Source organism: Streptopelia decaocto, assembly GCF_964273445.1.
Source record: "Streptopelia decaocto genome assembly, chromosome: 3".
Classification (NCBI taxonomy): Eukaryota; Metazoa; Chordata; class Aves; order Columbiformes; family Columbidae; genus Streptopelia; species Streptopelia decaocto.
The window spans coordinates 30,281,611-30,301,834 of NC_138656.1; the positions used below are offsets into that span (position 1 = coordinate 30,281,611).

Genomic DNA, 20,224 nt, shown 5'->3' on the forward strand with positions numbered 1-20,224 from the left:
AGTGCCCATAAACATTCGATCTAGTGTTTCTGAAATGAGGTTCATGAGCTGTCCTAATTTCACATTTTCACTGTAATTATAAATACCTCAAAGATGATTAAAACAGTTTTAAAACATTAGGTAACTGCTCTGCTGGGACCAGTGAGGGTAACCAGATACAGGGGTCAATGCTTTGTTTGGGGATTCTGGTTGCCTTTAAGCAAGATAACGATATAGCGTATGTAAGAGCAGTCAGTTCTTGCCAGAGGAGTACAGAGCCAAGGGGCACAGAGAGCCACTGGCATTCTTTTGGGGTCCTGGATTTGTCCTTGGTCAAAACCAGACTTGCTTTCTGCTTAAAAGAGAATAAACCTTGACAAAAAACACTAGTGCTAGAGGCACAGTCATGCTCCTCAGTCAGCAAGCGTTTTCCTTCTGTACTTTGAGATGACTGCATCCTGAATGGCAGCTCAGACATGGTAGTTTCAGGAAAGTCCAGGTGTGAGACTAAGTTATCCCGATGTAGCAGCTGACAGGGAATAAAGTCCAAAATAATTAAAAGAAAGCAAACAGGTTTAGTTGTCTGAACAAGGAATTTTAATTTTAGGTCAACTATTGAACTAGGTCAACATCCAGTTCACAACGTCTACAGATAGTGGGCATAGCCAGTCACTACGGTAAGTTTATTGAAGCACCAAGCTCCACACAAGACTGTAAAATACATTTTAAACTACTAGTAAGAAAGCTTCTTCAAGTCAACAATACTATTAAGGGCCAGAGTTAAGGACTAAGTTTTCACCTTCCAAGCTATTTTAAGACAGCCAATCCATTGCATAAGCAAACCAAACTGCTACATACTGAAACACATAGAGCAGCAACTGTATTGAACAATTCCTGTAAATAATTCAAGGATACATTGAAACAGTATGGGTAAATTGTAATTTTTTTATTGGAAAACAAATATACAACTTGGAATGGATTTGAGGCAAATCGTGCCATAAGCAGATTTTTTTGAAAATAAGTGGCTAAACAAAGTTTAAAAAGCATAGTAACAAGAGGAGAAAATATTTTCTGGTACAGGACCAGCAGTACAAAAAAAAACTTGTGTACGAGTACCTGGATAAATCACCCGTTTTGCGTTAGTGCAACTTAAGTTTCATGTTGTTGACTGTCAATTGTCCACAACGTTAAGACTCCACATTTCAACAACATGTTACAGGTATGGCCACAAACAAGTTACTGTGAAGTAAGTTAGGAGAATGATTTTTACAGTGCATTAGCCACATGTATATATACACACACAGTTTTATCCTGCAGTTAGCTGCAGGACTCCTTATCCTCCATTATAGAAAGCAGAATAAACTCCTTTATGTACTGAGAACTAGAGCCAGCATGTTGCTTTAACTAAGGAATTGCTAATGCATGGTAAACCCCAACTTGCTTTATGTAACTTGTTACACTAGTCATACCTAAGTCTCCTAAAGAAAGCTACTTTTTTTAAACAGACAACCCAGATGTTCCCACAGTTAACCAACTCTAACTTTAGATGTGCAGAAGGGCTTAAATATCCAGAGTAAGCCACATGCAACATTTGTTACTTAGATCAATTTTTCCAAAAATCAGAACAATGACAGTAAGATAAAGGAGAAAAACATGGAGGAATGGCCTTCTAATTACTATACATGCATATTCTTTTGACAGTAAGGGAAAAACCTTTTACAGATAAGTTACAAACAGAGAAAAGGCAAATAAACAATTTTGTACAAGAAATTTAACACATTCTGTACAACGTCTTCACTTCGCTGTCATCATTTGTACAAACTCTGTAAAAGGAAAGAGTTGCATAAGAGTTATTCAGTGAAAAAATCTGAACTGCAGTATCTGAGAAGTGGCCTACCTTACTTGTGCTGAACTTTGCTTCAAAACTATGTTTTCAGTTACATTCAGAAAAGCATCTTCCAGGTAGCCCCCTTTTTCACTAATCACACCTAAACCCCTCCTATTTTTAATGGGAAAAGGCCTCTACTTTTATTAAAAAAAGTTGGTCCCTCAGTGAATTAGCAAACAGACTTAATTCCAAAATAAAACATTACAGGGCCCTCATGCCCACTAATTTACAGGTAGCAACAAGATATTTAAGAATGAATAAGATCAGTAGAACTTACACTGAAGTTACCATCAGTTAAGCAGGGGTACAAGCAAGACACTGTTCTTTTGATTTTTTTTTTTTTTTTTTTCCCCCAAAGAAGAGCTCAAGTTTTACTGTTTTGCATGACTGGCTTTAAGCAACTGAATCATTGCTTATTCACAGCACACTGGAAGTTAGATGCCACAAAACAGGCTTCTTCACTTATCTTGCTAAACCACAGTTTCAGATACAGTAACAAAAAAGAAACCAGGAGCCTAAAAGGAGTTAACTGGTTGCTCAAGTTTCAAAAGAGCAACTCAAAACACAGGGATGCCTCCCCTCTCCAATGCCATCCTCTACACAGTCTACTCACAAATACAGCAACAGAGCAACAGCCTCGTTCATAAAAATACCTTTTCGCTTATAGATGTGTGCTCATCCTAAGGCCACAACCAAGAAGGTTCCCCTTAAAGGGAAACCACATCTACACCTCAGAAACAGTAAGGGTATTATTTGAACATCTCATAGAAACAAGCTATGATATTTTCAGAGTTAAAATGAGAACTCAGTACTTCTGAGCTGCAAGCATTTGTCTAACAGAACTCCTCCTGCTTGAGTGACTTAAGTTTCAATGCCCTGAAGAATTAAATAGAAACAAGCTACTGCTGCAGCTGATTTGTGTGAGGTTATTTAAAAGGTCTTGAAATTTTTGTGCCTTTTAGAGGCCTTCTGCCTCTAATAATTCTAAAAGCATTAATGAAAAGTGAGTGACTTGCTACTGTCAGACCAACATTCATTAGTGAACAGAACAGTATAAACAATATATGAACATCTTGGCTAGATTCCTTATTCTAATGGTCCTTAGATTTAAAAGTTATTTCTTGCACTGCACAGTTGAATAGTCATTTTTTACCTTTGGCACAAAGGCAGCAATAACCCACTCAAACTGAAACCTATTTAGAGGTACACAATGTACACACTAAAAGACATAAGCTTAAAGGAACATCAACTGTTGATGTCTCATCTGAACATTCCCCTATTTTAGCTTGGTGTGGCTATCAGCATCTACACAATCACCAGCATGACAAGTGCTACTCAAGAAGAATTGACAAACAGCTCCTTACCTTCATAGTTTACTTGACCATCACCATCAATGTCTGCTTCCCTAATCATTTCATCAACTTCTTCATCTGTTAGCTTCTCCCCAAGATTTGTCATCACATGACGGAGTTCTGCAGCACTAATGTAACCGTTACCATCCTGGCAAGGGCAAAAAAGAAGACTGGAATAGACTTGTCTAAGGCATAGTGACTTAACTATAACTTCAGAATATTGCAGAGCAAGCTGAACATTAAAAGTTAGCGTAGCTTTAACCACTAGCATTTGCACAAGGCAAATGAGAGCTCTAAGCATATCTACAGTATTTTCTAGGATGTTAGTCTTAAAAACACATTTTGGAAACAACTTATCCAATACAGTCTACTTTGGCTGTTCTATCCCAAGACATTTTTTTAATCACTAACAAAGCAATCAGCACCTTTTGTAACCTTTAAGTGAAAGATAGATACCTATTCAATCATGTGACTGACTGTTTCAAGTGTCTTGTTTCTTAGACCAGAAGCTATTTCTCATTCACCTGTTCCAGGGGATACTGCACATTAAAGTACTACTGTATCCAAACTCTGGACTGACCACACCCCAAGGTACTTATATATTTTCTGTTTAAAAGTGCATATTGCTTAAGAAGCTGAGTAACTTTAGACTCATTTAGCAATTCACTTGGCAAAGACTAAGATTTAAAAGATTACTATCCTAAATATCCAAGCAATTTCCCTGCCAGCCTTGTACAAGTATTTTGGTATCATAGCAAGTGGTAGCTTAATAGTATCACCCAGTACTATCATGATGACTCATCTGGCTTTCAGGTGCAGTCCCACAGAGACTGAACTTTAGGGGTGATTGCAGATAGCCCTCAATTCAGTGAGGAAACTCATCAGAAGTCAGACTGAGTTTTCATAACAGAAATACTTGTTCATATAAACATTTTAGTACCTTGTCAAACACACGGAAGGCTTCTCTAATTTCTTCTTCACTATCTGTATCTTTCATTTTTCTTGCCATCATTGTCAGAAACTCTGGAAAGTCAATTGTGCCATTGCCTGCAAGACAGTTACTTCGTTAGAAGAATAGAATTTAGGCGCTTTATTATTTTACTTATTAGTAAAAATCTTACCATCAGCATCTACTTCATTGATCATATCCTGTAGCTCTGCTTCTGTAGGGTTTTGACCAAGTGATCTCATCACTGTCCCCAACTCCTTTGTGGTTATAGTACCATCCCCATCCTTGTCAAATAGTGAGAAAGCTTCTTTGAATTCTGTATAATAACAAAAAAGGAGTTAATCCCTTCAGCTTCTAAATGTTAAGTTTACTTAATCAGATAAGAATCCATTTGTTTTCGGTGCAAATTTAAAAAATTGATTTCATTCTCAAGAAAATTTCAGTATACTGCTCAGTCTGCTGTAACTCTAATGCAAATATAGAAGCACCAACATCTGGAAAACAACCTGCCAGTCCACCAATCAACCACATTTTGACCTAAATACAATAGAACAGGTAATCCATTTTAGATAATAACAAACATCTGAGTACTTCTATCTTGAACCAAGACCCCTAATACAGAGCTGAAAGGAATAGTTAATCTGCAAACAGAATGATCCACATCATTGGTAGAAACTGTTTCTCTCATGAGAATAAACTACTTTGAAGAAGCTGAAAAATGGTACTCAAAATGGAAGCGCTATTAAGCTGTAGTATTAATGTTACTAATAGAAGAGACAAGTAAATGGAAAAAGGTATAATCGGACGAAACTAAAAATAGTTTCTCATTATAACCTACTTACGCTGGATGTGCAAGTCTGAACAGTATATGCTACATGAAGCTGCAGTACCTAGCACCATAGGTCTTAACATTTGGCTATGCCTAGCTAAAAAGGAACGTCTCCCATTGGACTTCCGCAATTCTTCAGTCTGTGTATATACACAACTCCAGCCAGCTGTTCAAGAAGGAAAGCCACTGGAGTCTTAATTTCTGAAAAGCCGCTTAAGAAAATTGCTTCAGCCCTGCTGTATCCTGAAACAGCCTTCACAGAACCAGTCAAAAACAGCTGTAAGGCTGCTTAACTGTGTTTCCATGCTACCTCTTAACCCCCTACAATAGCTGTATTGTAGCCAGCAATATTAATACAAGCATAACATGTTTAATTGACCAGTCCAAAAATGAAGTTGGTTTTAATCCATGCCATCTGTTTGTCTTTGGCCACAGACCTTAAACTAGCTCACTGGACTATAACTGTAGTTTGTATATGAGCTACTAAACATAAAAACCTATCTACTTGCTTGTGTAGTTCAGACCCTTTTACAGCTTTCAAGGCATGAGGGATCATGACTTCGGAGAACTTGTTAGGTCAAGGGTACTCCTGCATCAGAAATACTTCCAAAAATTATTTTTCCAACATTTCCAAGCAGTCAGCTTTCCAGATGGTGAGTTTCTCAGATCAGAATTAGTCACAGTAAAAGTCGTGTTTTCACATGAACTACATAAATTCTTACTTCATCCACTTCATACTCTGAAACACTTGAGGTGAGTACAAGCTAGCAAGCGTTAAAAATGCAACTACAAAAATAGGCTTTTTATAGTTCATGAGTGCAGCTGTAATACCAAAGCCACAGTTGAGTCCCATCCAGGAAAAACCCACTCTTCTACATCTAACAGTTTGAAGTGTTCCAAAAGCCAACTCCCACTGTTCAGCACACAAGAATCAGAGCAAAGCTACTGCACAACCAAAAGTTTCAAGCCAGCATTGTATAATCACAAAGCAGAAACAGGCCTACCCAAACAGGCAGCTATAACCTGTACCTACAGTTACTTCCAAACAGTCTTTGGGGCTAGTTTCAGTTCAGTAAGAGGCAGACAGGCTTATTACTAGGAAAGTTTTACACCAGCAAAGAAAAGGCTTTTGCATCAAGCCTAGTATAGTTCATAGTCTATCATGGAAGGACCTCAAAGGAGAGCACTGAGTCTTCATCAAGAGTCAGGTACTCAAGCATTACTCAAAACGTTTAGCTGTTAACCATCCTTAGCTTTAAGGTCAGCTGTCACTCATCCCAACAAGAAGCAGACTTCACAATACTACAGTGATCCTGCTTAGAAAAAGTAATACCTATTTTTTAATGCAAAACTCAAATATTTGCTTTCAACAACACTGGCTATTCAGTGGTATATTATGAACACTTGAAATTAACCACTTGAAGGACATCTCTCTCCTTTGAGTAAAAGATGCTGTAGGCTAAGAAACAACCAGTTATAAATCATAACCCTGAAGAAAGTAAAGTGAGTCAGAGATCAGCAGCATATTCCTGTTTGAAGTGCTGAATCAAGTTAGGAATACAATTGAAATAACTCTTTAACCACTTCTAGGAACCACCTCCAGTAATTACAACAAAGGAACAGCAACCCATGCAGATACAGTTTAGACTAGAACAAGAACAACCTAGCATAGCTTTGGAGAATTTGTGGCAGTGGCCAGTGAAGGCAGCTATGAAATACTGAAATTCAGTGAGCAACTCAATTCTAGCTTCTGCAACGTAAGACTGTAAGACACACCACCCACACTTAAACACCTTATAACTCTATGCAGCCTGTAAAGCAAATTCTCCTTCTCTTCAACACTCCTGTGTAGAAAACTCCCTTGTATCCTAGATAAGGCTAACCTGTCAGAAATGTGAAGACAGAACCACTCATCTTAAAGCCAGCCTACAAGGTCTTCCTTCTGAAAAGGCACACCACATCATGAGAAAATACTACTTCCAGGCCCTATGAAAGAAGGGCTAGTCCAACAAAATGTGGACTCTAACACCCTAGCTCAAAATGTTCTGTTTAACAACAGCTTGAGGCATCTCTGCACTACATCACCTTTCCCAGATGAAGTGGCAGTCTTCAGTGTCCTAATATGTTCAGTGAATCAGAACTAGCATTCCCACCCACCCAGTTTAGCCAGCTATGCTTGGAACTTTGATAGGAGAATATAAATTGTTCTCTTCACAGCTACCAGAATCTCAACACTTAACCATGACTATTTCCACTGTGAAATAAATTCTAAATAACTTTTGCGGTCAGATCCCCAACAGAGAGCCAGAGTACACTAAATGAACAAGGCATAACAAACACCATACATAGGCCTACTTGTACAGAGAGCCCATTTAGACCTCTTTGAGGTCTAGTGGAAGTATAGCTCACTAGACCTTTGTGACAAAAGTATATTTACATCCCACCCCCCCGACCACCCACATAAACCAGTTCTGACCTATATACCTTTTTTAATACAATGCTCAACCAAAGAGATATCTATTTGTCTCTGCAACTTCAATCGTATGGAGTGAAGCTGCAACTAGGATTCACACTCTATACTTACTCAGCTTCCAAAAAAAACACTTTTTCATATGAAAAAAACCTGGCAAGTTCTTCACCCCTACCTATAATGACAAGAAGCTTCAGTCCCATATGATCAATGAGTTTCATGGGAAACAAGAACACCTGGAATCTTCAACAACTCTATTACGGTGCTTCACAGCACAAGCAGAATATTTGTTTTAAGCCCAGGAGAAATGGCTGCTTTAACTACTTTGGCCTCCTATTTAAGAACAGAAATGGTGTCTCTACCTTGTAGTATCATTTTCTTAAGGCCACCTTCAAAAGCTAGGTAACTTCAGATAAGTTGAAAAGGAATGGTAGGAGGCTCAAGCCTTTAAAACCACAGTCAGTAAAACATGCAAACTGTACCTCTAACAGTTTTCCCATGCAAGACACCAGCCTTCAATGGCAAAACTAAACCAACAGCATAGTCAGCCACCACCCTTCCTAAACAGCATTAGGGATTGTTCCCTAACAGACTAGCAGCAGGCTTACGTCTTCACATTGTGTTTGCAAGTAAAGCATAAACCTCCAAACACATTTGCTTCATTAAATACTCTAGCTGAAGTGAAAGTGGCAAGCCATTTTTGCACTGGATACTAACGCTAAGTTATACTTTTATTCTTTCCACATAGATGAAACCCCTTTATTCCAATATGACAAGCATATTAATACTCACTTCTGGCTCTGACAACTACACCATCATTACTGAATAGCTAACGTTTACACTAATGCTGAGGTAGTGTTAATATGCTTCCTGGTCATATTCCATAATCAGTTACATCAACTAATCAAGCTTCTACAATTAAGAACTGGAACAATAAACCATTATTGAAAAGAACGGCAGTGACAATTGATAAAGCCTGCTCCAACTAAACTGATCACAAAACCCTTAAGAAACGTAGACCACTTCCAGAAAAAAATCTCAAATTGAACTAGATTTGACCTGTGCTTACTCATAAGGCAGTACTATGGCAACAACTAAATAGACTAAGGACATTCCACAAAACCATAATTAGTCTCCTATGAGTTAAAGCAAGCTTCTGAAGTCTTAAAAGCTACAGAAGAATGTTCTTGCACTTCAAATTTGGCAATTACGGTAGAAACAAACAAGCTCATTATGACACTTTAATATAGTGTCTTCAAGAGCTACACCATAGTTAAACACCTCTTAGAGGCTGGTACTGTTAGATTAGCAGAACCTTAACACCCTCTAAAATCATTTCACATGACAGTTATGCAAACCAAGACTTTCTAGTATTAGCACTGTACACTTGTCAGACCAAAAGCCCGGAAGTTTTTGAATGCCCATGGCAAGGCTGAATTATGAAGTCACATGAAGAATGGAAGTTGAAATCAGTCTTCAGAGAGCAGTGACAGATACTAGTTTGCACAAGCAGGAGACATAAGCAGAAGTTTTAACCACTAGTAAATGGCTGTCAGCATGTAGAAACGATTGTCAGGTGGCTAATAAGAGATGGATATTTGAGCATTTCAGAGCAAGCACCAGACAATCAGAACAGTGCACAGAACACTTGTGTCCAAGTACACAATGCAGTTCCAAATACAGAATATCAGGAGCTGTCATCATGAAGCCAGTTCCTGCTGTCATCAGAACCAGCCACTCTGAAACATCTCCACTGATAGATGATCACAAAGTAAATTGTTTTTGCCTGATGTTAGAAGAACACTCCAGGTTCCAAGTCTTCACCAGAGATCTGTCACCCTCCTCACCACCCACTTGCCTTTCAGTTTGCACTTAGGACAATTCTATAGTCATAAGAAAAAAAAAAAAAAACAGAGTCCCAAGTAAAGCTGCAAGGACTGTCTAACTATTCCAGAGGACAAAACTTCAGATTAACTGTATCCATGGTGCTTTTACAGCAGATAAGCCTTTAAAACTTAAGTGACAAATTAAAATATTCCACAATAGTTCTTCAGTATCTAAGAAAGCTAAATATCTTGTGTAACACAGACTGTCACTGGATTAAGAGATGTGCCAGGTCAAGTAGGAGTAGCAACACAGCACATAAAAACCTCACCTGCAATCTGCTCTTCTGTCAGTTGGTCAGCCTGCAATAAAAGAGAATATCATTATAGTTGTAGCAAAAGTTCAAGGCAAAATAAGACACAGACTTGTAGTGGTCTCTGAATATGGTAGCTGCTCTTCAGAATTTAGCTGTGGCAGTCTGAAACAGTTCTAACACACAGCTCAAAAAGTCATCAGGATTGCCTGCTAAGTAAGACCTGGCAGCCTGTCCTCATTTCCTGATCCTGCAATATCTTGTACACCCAAATAATGGATTACCATGTGTATCAATCAATTACCCAAGCAACACTAGCAAACTCAAGGCACACAGGTCAACCTAGACTTGTTTTAAAAAACTTAACACAGCAGGCTACTGGCTGTAATACCTTTGTATAGTAGCCTCAGCTTTAACACTAAACATTTTAGGTCTAAGTAATGCAGCAGGAATCCCCAAATCCCAAATTTCAAGGTGACTAGTCTCTTTCAAATTACAATACTATAATTAGGAAAATATACTCTTCTCAAGAATTAAATCATCTATTGATTACCATGAAGTTTCATGTCCAAGACCTAGCTGTAAAAAACAAGAGTCCATATAATCAGTACTAGCAGCTTCAGCCCAGTAATTTCACTGCATTTGTCATACAGATGTCTAAACTTCTTTTAGACTCTTGTCTACAGACTCAAGTAGTATAAGATAGTCCACAGGGCCACAAAAGCAAGTTTCAGTGGTATAAGACACAATTTCCGTATCAGTTGGGTAAGCCCCAGTTTATACCTGATTTTGCCCCATCACTGAACACTTTTGAATCAACTAGATTTAACAGCAATAATAAAAAAACATCCACCTTTGAGGCCAAACCCCAAACAGATTTCACTCATGAAAGAAAACAAAGGTATTTGAAGGCTCTAGAAACACTTTCCCTAGGTTTTCAAGTCAGTCAATCCTTCAAACAAATTCTGGATAGCTTCAGTTGAGCTGCAGTAACAAGTTCATGCATTTCCTTCAAAGCTCCTTGAGCTCTTTACCCCATAGTACTCCATGAAACAGTAAAAAAAAAAAAAAAATACACAGAAAAGATAAACACACTGCCCGGGTTCAAAATTGCTTTTTTAGTTTTGTTCCTATTGCAACAGCAACAACCTTTTTATGATTACTACAATACTGACAGTTAGAAACATTTTCAGTCATTAGCTGTGCCCACAAAAGTCTCTCTACACATTAGCCATCTGCCAATGAAATACTTAGAAAAAGGTATATTCACCACCTGTCAGTTTTTACTAATTTCAATTTGAATTACATTTTTATATTGCATACAAACCTAGAAGTTACCAGCCTCCAGTTATTCCTCCTGTAACAGAACTGAATTAGCTGCTCAAGCAACCATACAAGAGCCAAACTGCTTACAAAACAAATATGCATACAATACAGAAACAGTCCAAGATAAAGGCCATGATCAGTGATTTCTCAGACTGAGTGTGGCTCATCTCCTCTCATAATCAAGACCATAGTACTGAGCAACTTCTAAAGGAGCAGCCAATGGGTATCTGCAGCTATAGACTCCACTTGTTCCAATTTCAGCAGCTGTAGGAAGCACTTCCATGCAGGTTCAACTTTGTTTTTAAAGAAATGAGATAGTCCAGGGTGGCAGCAGCACTGCTGAGAACATCACCAATTCAACATTAGGCTCCGAAATAGAAGTATTCTGCTGGTCACTTAACAGAAGCCTAGCAGATTTTCACTAGTCTGGAGTGTATCATTAACACAGACAGGCTCATACCTTTGCATGGTATTTACATTTTTATTGCTTGAGTGAAGAGAACGATGTGCTACATATCTCTAGGATATTTATATCCACAGAAAGCTGTATATCAGATTTAAGTAGCAAGTACCTAGTTTATTTAGGTCAATACTTATGGGTTACCAAGTTGAGTCACATACTGTTTTATATAAACAGTTTTATATAAAGACATGACATTAAGCAGTGTTTAAACTGTTAAGTGTTCCCAAACTTTTCTGTGTCTTCCAGCAACTTAACTTATAGCCACTAACCATAAATTTGGATAAGCTCTGTCATTACCTGTAAAAGGTAGAGCCTTTGAGAAGAGCACAAAGCATATTAGAAGCCATTGGTACACAGCAGTTGAAAGATAAGCTAGGAGGTGGGGCAAGGTTGAACAAACACCATCTGTACTCCGCAGTGCTAGGCTCTGCAGGGACTGCTGCGCAACAGCAGCAAAAGGCGGAGCCAGCAAGTCTGCCCGGTCACCCCCTCCCATGCCACTCAGGTGACGGCTCTGAGCCAGGATCCATGCCTGCAAGTTACAGGCCACTGCGCTGTCCCTAGAGGGGCCTTCTGGAGCAATCTGTCCTGCATTTAAGCTAGATACGCATCATACACGTGACAGTATGCACACCTTCAGTAATGCAACCCAACTTCAGAAACAAACAGTTAAATTACAACTGTAACGTGCCCATGCTGAAGTTTTGACACGCCCCTAACTATGGCCAAGATCCACCTAAAAACCTCCTTTGATGAAAGCAGGGAAGCCATCACAGCTTTGACACTGCATTCTCCAATTCACACTGCAGCACTTTCATTTTCACTGCAACAGTCCCCATTCTGCTGCTGCCCGATTATGTTGAGGGCCTGACGCGGAATCTAAGCCTCCTAGGAAAGACGGGGAGCTGTTGCGTGCGCAGCAATTTCAGTGGCACATGCAGCCTCTAGAGGTAGTGTTTCATTACAGCCAGAGCTGCTATGCAGTGATCATTTTAGAAGAGCCTCAACAGAAGCTGACTAACACTGCCAGATGGAGGGCAATCAGCAAATCACAGAACAGATGACACCACTCCCCTCCAAAACTTGGCATTTTGGCATACTTCACAGATGTTACTTCTGAATGGACAGTTCTGCTTTGGCAAGATTAACTGAAGAACTAGACAGACTAGCATATTAGGGCCAAAATTATGCTTATAGTAGCTTAGTTTTTTGGGGGAGCAAAACATTCTGCTTCATCTAGCATATGCAGTATTGGACAACATATATTCACAGGTTTAGCCAGTCTGGTCTGTCAGGGTGAATGATCTATAACCACATTCAAAGTGTCACTGTGGCTCCTGGACACACCCATTTTTATACAGACCTTGCTTGAAGACACTCCATTTTTGGTTCTGTACAGATGATTACTAAAAGCAATAAGAGGCTTTTGCTGCTAGATTCATGGGTTTTGTCCCTTCTAGTTAATTTGCTGTATAGGTTCACAATTCGAGCAAAAGAAAACAACGACATTCATACTTCTGTTCACCTAATTACTTTGCCTGGAGAAAGCACTTAAAAAAAAAAACAACCCTCAAAGTTATGTACCCATTGTTCACTTTAGACATGGCGAGTTGTTAGTGATCCGATTCCTTAAAAAGCACGTAATGAATGAAAATGCAATTCCACTATACTGCATCTTCTCTTAATGCAGAGATGATACTAAGTGGTCATTGGTGTTGCTTTCACAACAGAACTGTTCCGTGTCGGGTACGTTTCAGTATCCATTTGTCTTAATTAAAAAAGCTAAACTCATATCCTTTAGACCGAATTTTCAACAATTCTCCAATTCCACAAAACACGTTCTGACAGTTGATTGAAATCCTAAACAACCATATTCATAGGAGAAAAACAACTTGTGCTTGAGCAAGAAAATGCAAGACTGTCCACCGCAACGACCAAAATGGGAAGCCAAATTTGTTGGGAAAAAAAAAAAAAAAAAAAGAAAGAAATCCCTTGTTCAATAGAGCCACCGAACCAAGGCGTTGAAACCAGCAGCAGAGAGCGGCTCCAACGTGAGCTGACAACAGGTCTATCAAGGAGCAAAATGGTGCAGTGAGGTAGCCTGCCCCTCATCATCATGCTACTCAGAAACTGCAGGGCTCCGCAGTGCATTATTACCAGGCGCAACACACCTCGCTAGCGAGCCAGACATCTTAAGGGCTCGCAGCAGCCGTTACCAGCCCCATTCAGCCGCACACGCCGGCTTGCCGGGGGAGGAAGGGGGGAGGAAGCGATAAGAAAGTGGAGCTGGTGCCATCGTGGCAGGCTCCTTCCCCCCTCCCGGCACCCTCCACGCGGGTCTCCTCCCAGGAGAAACCGTTATCTGCCGCTCCCCCTCGCCCCCCCCTTCCAACCGACACACGCCCCGACAAAGCGTCATGGCGGTCGAACCGAGTGGCAGTTTGAATTTTGAATCCGCACCAACGCCCCAGGGCGGGAAAGGGACCCGGGCGGGATTCGTCCACCGGCACTTCCTCCTACGCGCACGGCGCCTCCGAGCAGGACCACACACCCCAGCAAAGCCGCGCTGGGGGGCTGAATCCACCGGCCACGGCAAGGACGCCTTCACCCCTACCCCCACCCTTCTGCAGACGACCTCGCCCCACACCAGCCAAACCACCTGCCCCTCTCCCTTCCCATCCCCCATCCGCACTCAACCACAGGCAGCCCCCACCCTCACCCCCCGCACCAAACCAGCGCCCGCAAAGCCCTGCCACTATCCCATGCCTAGGGACTCACCATGGTGGCTCGGCCTGGCTGTGGGGTGTGGAGGAAGCTAACGGCTGCACGGGGCACAGACGCAACCCTCCCGCTCTACGGCTCGCCTCACACTGAGCCCTGCCTGGCCGCCAGCAGTGGCTCATAAACCTCCTCACAGCCCGCCCGGATCGCTCCGCGCCGCTCCCTCCCCCCTCCCCTTTCCCTGTCAGGGAACGGAGCTGCGAAAGAAGTCCCGGCTCCTCGCGCTCTTCTCGGCAGGCCCCCCGCGCCCCGAACGCGTCCCTTTTCTACCCCCGAGCCCCCAAGCCCCGGCGGAGAAAGGGACGAGGTACAGGAAATAGGGGGGGGATGCTATTGTGAGACGGCGTGGGGGGGCGTAGTGGAGAGCAAACTGGGGGACTATTTTTCTGAGCGGAAGAGGATCTTAGAAAAAATACCGAGGAGTGCGGCGACTCCAAAAGGAGGGCGCTGATTGGTGGATTCGTACCTGCAATGCGTCACTTGGACATGCACAGTCTGGGCTGGGAAGCGGTTACCCCTCCCCCCCCCTCCCGCCGCCCGCAGTACGTGAGGCCCGGCCCGGCGCAGCGGGAACCGGGACGGGCCCGACCCGGGCCGGGCCGCGCCGCTGCCAGGCTGCCCCGGTGTGCCGCTCCCTGCGCCCGCGGAGGACGGCAGGCGCTGCGGCAGGGTGTGCCGGGCGGGCAGGGCCCCAACGTCTCGCCGCCGCTGCGGGAGGAGCGGGAGCGGCGGCCCCGCCGCAGAGGGCCCGGGTGGGCGGAGGGGGGGAAGCGGGGCGAGCTCCGGAGCGGCCCCCGGCGGGCAGCGCGGCCTCTCGCCATCCACAGGCCGTGGCGGGCGTTGTCGGTCGGCCGCTGCGGAGGCGGGGAAGGAGGCCCGGCTGGAGCGGGGCCCGGGCCGCAGGCTTCGCAGCGCGGCTGCAGCCCGGCTCTGGCTGCAGACTCTTGGTGCATTACCCTGAGACTTCAGCAACGCGCACCTGGGAAATGTACCCCCGAGAGCGCGTTGCCAGAACATTTCGAGCCTTATCTCGCCGTGCTCCGGAAAGCCTCACCCACAGAGTTACTAAATGTGACTCCCTCTGCATCCATTACAGACCAGAAAAATTCCCACCTTGCTCTGCAAGCCAGAGATGCTTCATCACCAGTAGCGCTGTCTAGAAGAACAGATTTCCCTGTTAACAAACCACATACACCCTGATCTTGTGCCGGGGAAGGACAGATGGACAGCAATTCTGAGCTAAAATCTCACGTTTTACCAGGGTATCCTCCAAGATCCATTGGGGAAATCACTTCAGATGAAATTTTCAAACTTGCAAATATATTTTCGGAGGCATATAGCATACTTAAAATCGACAAATAGTTCCAAGAAATAGCTGCAGTGTTGGCTGAGTTCAGTGAAAGACCTACCTGTCATCTCAGAAAACCACAAGGCTTATTTTGGGACCATAAATACATTATTAAACTTCAGGGGCCCAAGTCTTGAGTTTTCTGACCTAAGTTTGAAAACTAATTACCTGTCACATTACAATCCAAATTATCTACTTATATATCGCAAAAATTTAGTTGGTGTTTGTACAGTGTTTATAAATTAATATTATTTTATATTTATCTACTCGTTACTGTTACAACACAAATCAGAGCAATGGCTCTCACTTTAGACACTGAAGAGATTTCACTCTTTGCAGTCGTTCTGTAAGTCATATAAATAGAATGTGCTTGGGAGGGGACTGGCATAATCAAACTCTTAATAAAAATTCTGTGACGTTTTCCCCTCAGACTATTAATTTAAATTCTCTGTCCATCTCTCTTTTCAGAGGTAATTGTGTGTCCCCCAAATTCAGAAATAAAGAGGGAATACCAGAATGGGATCTGGTTCCTTGAAATAGTCAGAGACCTCTTCATGAAGCCCAGTGCCTCCCATCCTCTCTACCTCACTTTTTGTGATCATAGGGAATACAGAAAACAACACTGCATACTTTAATTTGGCCTTCAGCCTTGAAATCTGAAGTTACTGTTTTGTGATACGTTAGCGTTTTAGGCCTCCTTTCTGCTTAGATGCGTTTATTGTCTACGAATCAATCACATGTAAACTATTTTCAAACCCTGATACCATTTTAAAAATGTGTAATACATACCTAGATGAGTAGAATACTTTTCAGGGAAAGCAATAAATACCATGGTTATTGTTATGCATGCCTCCTTGTACCTCTGTCATGTGAAACAGGAGCAAATCCTCACATATGGTCAGGCTGTGCTGGATGCAGATGGATGAGACATCAAGGTGGCTTCAAGCAGTTTTACTCCTCCCCATGTCCCCTTTGGTTCAGTTTTAAGGATTGCTCTGACGTTCCCAACTTCTTTACAGCCTCAGAGGTGCGAATCACTGCAGACAAGTTCTTGACCAAAAAATTCATCACGCACTCTAGATTTGGGGTAAAAGTGGCGTAGCACCGCTCAAGGTACGTGTATGTCGCACCCTCAGATCTGGAGCGGAGCAGAGTGCTGGTGCATCTGTGTGGAGAAAAACCATCTTTGGTGAAGATGCAAGCCTGGGTCCTGGCAACGAAATGCCCACACATGTGTGGTGCTGGGCCTGACTTACCAAGGCCTTTCCTTGGCGTCTGAGCTTTATCCTCACAGGATCTCGGAGAGGCAAAGCGTCTCGACACCTAGCTTCATGGGTGGGTTACTTGGGTGCCAGAGATCAAGGAATTGAGTGAGATGTGGTATATGAACATTTCTGTGAAGCAGATCCCAGGAGATTTGATGAAAAATATATGGAAGGGCTGTACCGAGACAGCATGTTCTGCCCGAGTCCTGTTCCTGGAGTTTGCTACTGGCTACCTCAGGAGCACAGAGGCTGTAGGAAATGTGAGGCCCACGGGGTAAATAAAACATAGGATCTTTCATTATGGCTTAAGGGTCTGCCATGGAGCAAGGATTTGAATGCAAGTATTTCAGGTCCCAGAGAACCTGGCTGCCATACCGCTTGTTTCTATATATGCCCACTAGCGTACTGGCTATCTGTAATTTATAAAATTCTTTCTTTTAGTCATTTTCAGTTTTCTCTAAAGGTAGTGGAAGAGATGGTCATTCACAGCATCTTCTCTCCACCATGTGTTTACTGTGCTCCCTGGTTCCTTGATCTCTTTCTCTCCCCTTTCTCTGTTCTTATGTGTCTCCTTTTTTCCATCTGCATTTTCCTCCAGCAGCACCCATTTCCTGTGGGTTTCATCACCACCCCCACCCTGCTTCCATCTGTTGAAGAGATCAGCCACGAAGTTAACTTGCAATCACACTCCCAGTGAAATTACACCAACACTTACAGCAGCATTACAAGGCATTAAAGCGAACACCCCAGTGAAATTAGTGGGAGAGAGGGGAGTTAATCTCTCTCACAAACAGGTTGTCAGCAGTCTCAGGTAGGTAAAACAGCAGCTTCTCAGGTATATTGAGGCCAGGGTCCTCTCTGGGTATCCTAGAGAGGCAGAATTGCTTTCCAGCAGCCTGGCTGACACTCTCCGCAGCCTGCATGTGCCATCAGAGGCAGGGAAATGCGTCAAATGACCGGCCACAGCTGCAGGCTACGACTGACACCTCTGACAGAGCAATACTGGGAACTGACTGCAATTTCTCTGGCGCAATGGTCCAGTAGAGCTCTACCGACTCAGACTTTTTAACATGATAATTTCTCTCTCTGGTACGTAATTTAATAGATTTGTCAATGTTTGTGCGCCGTGCCTTTTTTTTTCCCCCACACACAGAAAGGCAGTCCTATAAAGTCAAGTTTCAGGACTGAGGCAACAAACTAGAAAAGCAATTTGAGTTACAAGGTTAGATGAGCTGTATATGCCAGCAATTTTCACAGTTATTTTATGTGGTATATTTAATATTGTATAAATTCAATTTATTCTATCATTTTAATAATACTTTAATGGATCATGTGGACTGTTCTATACAGAGTGCTCTGCAATGGTGTGAGACACTATAGTTGTCTCCTCAGGTTTTCCTATGTCATTTCTGTGTAGATTATAGTAATAATTTGAACAACCTAATTAGAAATTAATTGCAAATTTTATAAGTGAATTCCTTGAGTAAGAAGAAAAAAGTTCTCTACTCACAGAGAGTACTAAAACTTAGCATTTAAGTAACAGCTACATATAGAAGGAAAATAGCTTATGGCAGATTTTCCATAATGGCTCTAATTTTTTCCAGCTTTGTCTGTAATGAAGAACCTGCCACCCTGAAGAAGGCCTTCATCTCCAGTTCCAACTTCAAATCATGCAGCCAATGGCAAGGGGATAAAACTAAGGTGTATATCAATATTTTACCACCCAGTTGTACTTGGAAGGCCCACTTAGCCCTCAACAAGCAAAAACTTTTCTGTGTGCAAAATTTTAAGTTGCTGAATGAGACATTCCTATTTCTGATATCCTGAGAACATCTACTGATCAGACAACCCAGAATGCTGAGAAATGGGGTGACCGCTACTCCAGCTGCCCTCACCTCACCTGGATGGCAGCGGTTTGGAAAATACAGAGGTTTGTTGACTGTATGGGACGGAACACACCACCTCCAGTATAAACACGGTTGTGGGAATAGCTGCACTCTTTCTTTACACCTTGCTGTGTCTCTTGTGCCTGATCCTTGCCACTCTCACACCTGGACTGCATGGTGCTTGCAAGCACAGGGATGGCCCTCCTGCCCTAGGACAGGGGATTCCTCCCACTGCTTCAGTTTCACTCTGTCAGTGCTGAAGGGGATGCAGGCATACCCAAGTCAGCATTTCGGTAACTCTCGTACAGTCAGCAAGGCAGCCCTGGCAGTGCGGTGCATTATAGGAACTGTCAGGCCCACTCAAAAACCTATTTGTGTTTGCAGTTAGCCGATACAGGACTACGTGGCTCCTCTACTCAAGGCTGGATGTTGTAAAGCTAGTTCAGGTGACCTAAAGCTGAGTCTTTAACTGTATTGTGACCATTCAGTAAAATGAAACAAGATGGGAAAGTCCAAAAAAGTAGATAGGTGCACTCACATAAAACTGAGAGAGGCTGGAGGAAGACGCAAGATACTCAATCTAGACTAGGATTAAGAGTAGAAAGCCAGTGGGACTCACCATCTTTTATTTTTTAGGTATTTTTAAAAGCACTAATTAACTCCTTCCATTTTATGAGGATTTCTGATGGAACATTGTCCATAAACCTGCAGTATTTTCTGGACTCCTATGAGGAAAACATAGCTCTAGGTCTTTTTCTCACCAGCATATCATTCTGGAAGATGTGAAAGCTGCCTGGGCAGAGGTAGTAGGAGATCCCCTTTCTAAATCATGGTATTGAAGTACAATATTAGATGGTCCTCAACACTAATTACAAAAAAGATCTTGCTTTTTCTGTGTTTCATTTTCTGAAATGCCTCAATAGGAGGGAAAGCATAAACCCCATATTTCCTCCAAGACAACAGAAATCTCACAGTCATCATCTATACTACAGTCCTGTTTTTCTGGGACTGGAAATAATAACATAAGACTTACAAGAGGTAACATGAAGTCCAGGAAATTGCAGAATGTGTTCCAATGTTTTCATATTCTGCAAAGGCTCCTTTTCTTTCCTTTGATGAGCTGTAAGAGAAAGTCTTCAAGACTCACCTGCACTTCCACGTGTGGACCAGAAGCCTTCATCCATAAGAACTACCACACGGTTATTATGTCCTAGCACTTGCAGCTGCACTGTGTGAGTTGCAAGCCTTTTGAGTTATATGCTGCATGCCTGAGGACATGGTAACGAGCCTCAGTCCCCAACAGATACTCTCTTCAGTTCGATGAATACAACCGAGGAAGTACTTGCAAATGTGCGCTGGCTAGGATTTTGCCATTTTCAGTGGGAAAATGCAAACAAAATATGGTTATTCACCCACCAGACCATGCCATTGTCATGGGTTGGTTTCAGCTTGCCCAAAGCCAAGCCCACAAAATATGGAGTGAAGGAGGAGTATAATGGACTTAATAAGCTTTACAAAATGCATCCGAGCAACTGTTTAAACTTCCCCTCG

The 20,224-nt window shown here is 42.3% G+C and overlaps 1 protein-coding gene across 1 annotated transcript; it reads right to left on the bottom strand.

Annotated features, from left to right (window-relative positions):
- Positions 1-910: 910 nt before the first annotated feature.
- CALM2 (calmodulin 2) lies at positions 911-14,314 on the bottom strand. The gene is made up of 6 exons (XM_082048604.1): positions 14,172-14,314; positions 9,623-9,653; positions 4,341-4,484; positions 4,160-4,266; positions 3,232-3,367; positions 911-1,802 (listed from the first exon to the last, which is right to left on the bottom strand). The coding sequence occupies exons 1-6, from the start codon at positions 14,172-14,174 to the stop codon at positions 1,774-1,776; spliced, it is 450 nt and encodes a 149-aa protein (XP_081904730.1). The 5' UTR covers positions 14,175-14,314; the 3' UTR covers positions 911-1,773.
- Positions 14,315-20,224: the final 5,910 nt, after the last annotated feature.